Source organism: Egretta garzetta, unplaced genomic scaffold (assembly GCF_000687185.1).
Source record: "Egretta garzetta isolate BGI_Z169 unplaced genomic scaffold, ASM68718v1 scaffold311, whole genome shotgun sequence".
Classification (NCBI taxonomy): Eukaryota; Metazoa; Chordata; class Aves; order Pelecaniformes; family Ardeidae; genus Egretta; species Egretta garzetta.
Genome location: NW_009258678.1, coordinates 628,194 through 630,584, shown reverse-complemented (window position 1 = coordinate 630,584; position 2,391 = coordinate 628,194). Strand labels below are relative to the sequence as shown.

At 53.4% G+C, this 2,391-nt stretch overlaps 1 protein-coding gene across 1 annotated transcript in view; it reads right to left on the bottom strand.

Moving 5' to 3' along the window:
* Positions 1 to 1,114: 1,114 nt before the first annotated feature.
* LOC104135286 (homeobox protein SIX6) overlaps positions 1,115 to 2,391 on the bottom strand; it is a gene marked incomplete at its 5' end in the record, with an annotated part of 5,351 nt that continues 4,074 nt past the window's right edge. Inside the window, one exon of the mRNA XM_009648916.1 lies at positions 1,115 to 1,280. Within this exon, the coding sequence (XP_009647211.1) occupies positions 1,115 to 1,280 (166 nt within the window). The remainder of the gene's footprint in view (positions 1,281 to 2,391) is intronic.

Sequence of the window (2,391 nt, the reverse complement as noted above, 5' to 3'; positions counted from 1 at the left end):
GAGGGAGCCCTGGGGGTCCCACCAAACCCCTCCTTGGGCATTGCTGGATAGGAGACACTTTTCCCTCAGCCAAAAGTGGGGAGGGTACAGATCCCATCCCACCCATGCCATGTGCACAGGGGAAGGCCACAGAGGTGGCTTTAACTCAGCGCTATCTTGCAATCCCAAGATGCAAGAAAAGCCCCTTGGGACTTTATATGGTGTGAGAAGAGGCTGCGGGGAAAGAGCACTAGGCAATTGGCACCATTTTTAGGCTTTCTGGTGGGGAGGGCTGATGCCCCGGGGCTGACTCCAGTGGGATGGGGTGGCACCAGATACTGCTCTGCTAAGGGTGGGAGACAGCTAATGAAGTGTGTAGGGTTGTGGGGCCATGGTGCTTCTCCCCCACCTCTGGGAAAGGCCAGAGGGGACAAATATGTGAAACCACTTTGCTTTTATAAGGTTCAAAGTTGGGAACTTTCCTCCAAACCATATTTCTGGCAGGGAAGGTGTGTGCCAGAGAGGTCCGTGTTGCAGATCAGAAGGTGACAGGGTTAAAATGGGCTCTCCAGGGGATTTCTGCATTTTTGGGGAGGCTTAGACTGAATGTAGCAAGTGATGAAGGGAGGGGAGCTCTTTCCCAGCCTTTTGCCAGGGGTCTTGCAGCCTGCCCTGAAACAGAAGGGAACAGAAATCCAAGGGCTTTATCCGTCACCCTGCTGCCAAGAATAAATGCCGATAGAGTGCAAAGTGCTGTATCCCTTGGGGGATCTAAGATGACATGTTCCTTCCCTTGATTCCCAGCTAGGTCTCGCCCTCCAGGCCCCCCTCGGGGGGGGGCACACCAAGGTCAGCCCAGGGTTCGGGCTCTTTTGTGGGTGCTGGGGCTGTGGGTTGGCCTTGGGGAGGGGACAGGGGAGAGGACAGGACAAAGTTTGGCAGCTTCTGCACCCCACAGCGCCCTTTCCCTTTGGCCTCCCACACCCCCACCCTCCCTTCCACCAAATACATTTGATTCTTCTGGAAAAGAAAGAAATAACGTGAATATAAAAAAGCCAGTGCCCAGCGTTTCTGAGCGGCAGGTACAGACATCGCTGGGGAGTATTACGCTCTCTCTCACGGTATTACCCCTGCATCAGCCAGGGGTAACTGGATCTGTGATAGAGTCTGATCCTCCCAAGCCTTTAATTGGATGCGTGAAAAGTCCAAAATGCAGTAGCTCACGCTTGCCCCAGCTATGAGATGCACCGGCTTCTTGACACACAAGGGCGCTTCCCAATGAACCCAGCCTCCTTTCTAACCTCTGCTACCAGCCAGCTCCCGGGCCGGGAAGCCAAAGCAGACCCTGTGTAAGGCAGCCCTCCCAGCCAAGCGGGGTGCTGCTGGCTCTGAAATGCTCAGTAGCTTTCCAGGCACCCACCCTTTTTCTGTTCTGCAAAGAAAATGCTGTAGTTAGACGAGGGGCAAAAGGCGGTGGCAGAACAATTAGGGACCAGTCGCTCCCTTCTGTGGGATTGGGCGGCGGGATGAGGCCGGGATGAGCGCTCTGCAAGGCTCGTGCAAACTGGAGCGTGAAGATCTGCGTGCGGGGAGCACCCGCCTGCGCCAGGCAGCAGCTGGGGCAGCGCTCCTGGCCTGGAAAGGCCGGTGTGGCTTTTCCAAGGCTCCTGCATCCCCCAGCCCTCCCTCCATGCTGGTTTCCACCGCAAACAGCAGCAGCCTTCCCCTGCAGCACCAGGGCTGGGACAATGCGCCCCGGATAAGTGGGCCTTCTGTCCCCAGCTGCACCGGGGCCAGGCTCTCCCCAACCTGCAAGCCTTTTACTTTCCTTTTTTTCTTTTTTTTTTTTTTTTTGGTCTTGCAAAATCAATTTGCGGACAGCTCACTCATTTTTCCCCCTTGCAAACTTATTAGCTATTCAGCCCCGGCAAGCATTCGTAAGCATCCTTTGTCCCAGGGAGGGCTGGAGACCCCTTCATTAGCAGTGATTACTCTGAGCAGTTTGACAGCCTCCCAGCCCGCTTACAAGACTTTCCCATTCAGCCCTGCCCGGGGCTGCCCCGCTTCTCAAAAGAAACGGAAATATTCAAACATTTCTCCCCCCCCCTCCCCATCTGAATAGAGGAAAAGCTGTTTCTCTTCTCCGCCCTCCCCATTCACTTCACTTTTGATACAATATTTTCCTTCTTTGTCAAATCGGAGAGAGAGGGGTCAAGGCAGACTTTTTAGCGACCCTTTTCTGAGTGTTTTGTTTAATGTAAATACAAGCTCCCCCTTCTCCCTTCTCCTCCGATTAATATTATTATTGTTGTTGTTGTTATTATTATTGTTACTATTATTAAAGACGAAGGCTCGAGAGGGTGACGGCTTGAGCTGATCTTTAGGAAAAAAATTAATGCTGCAAATGCCAGG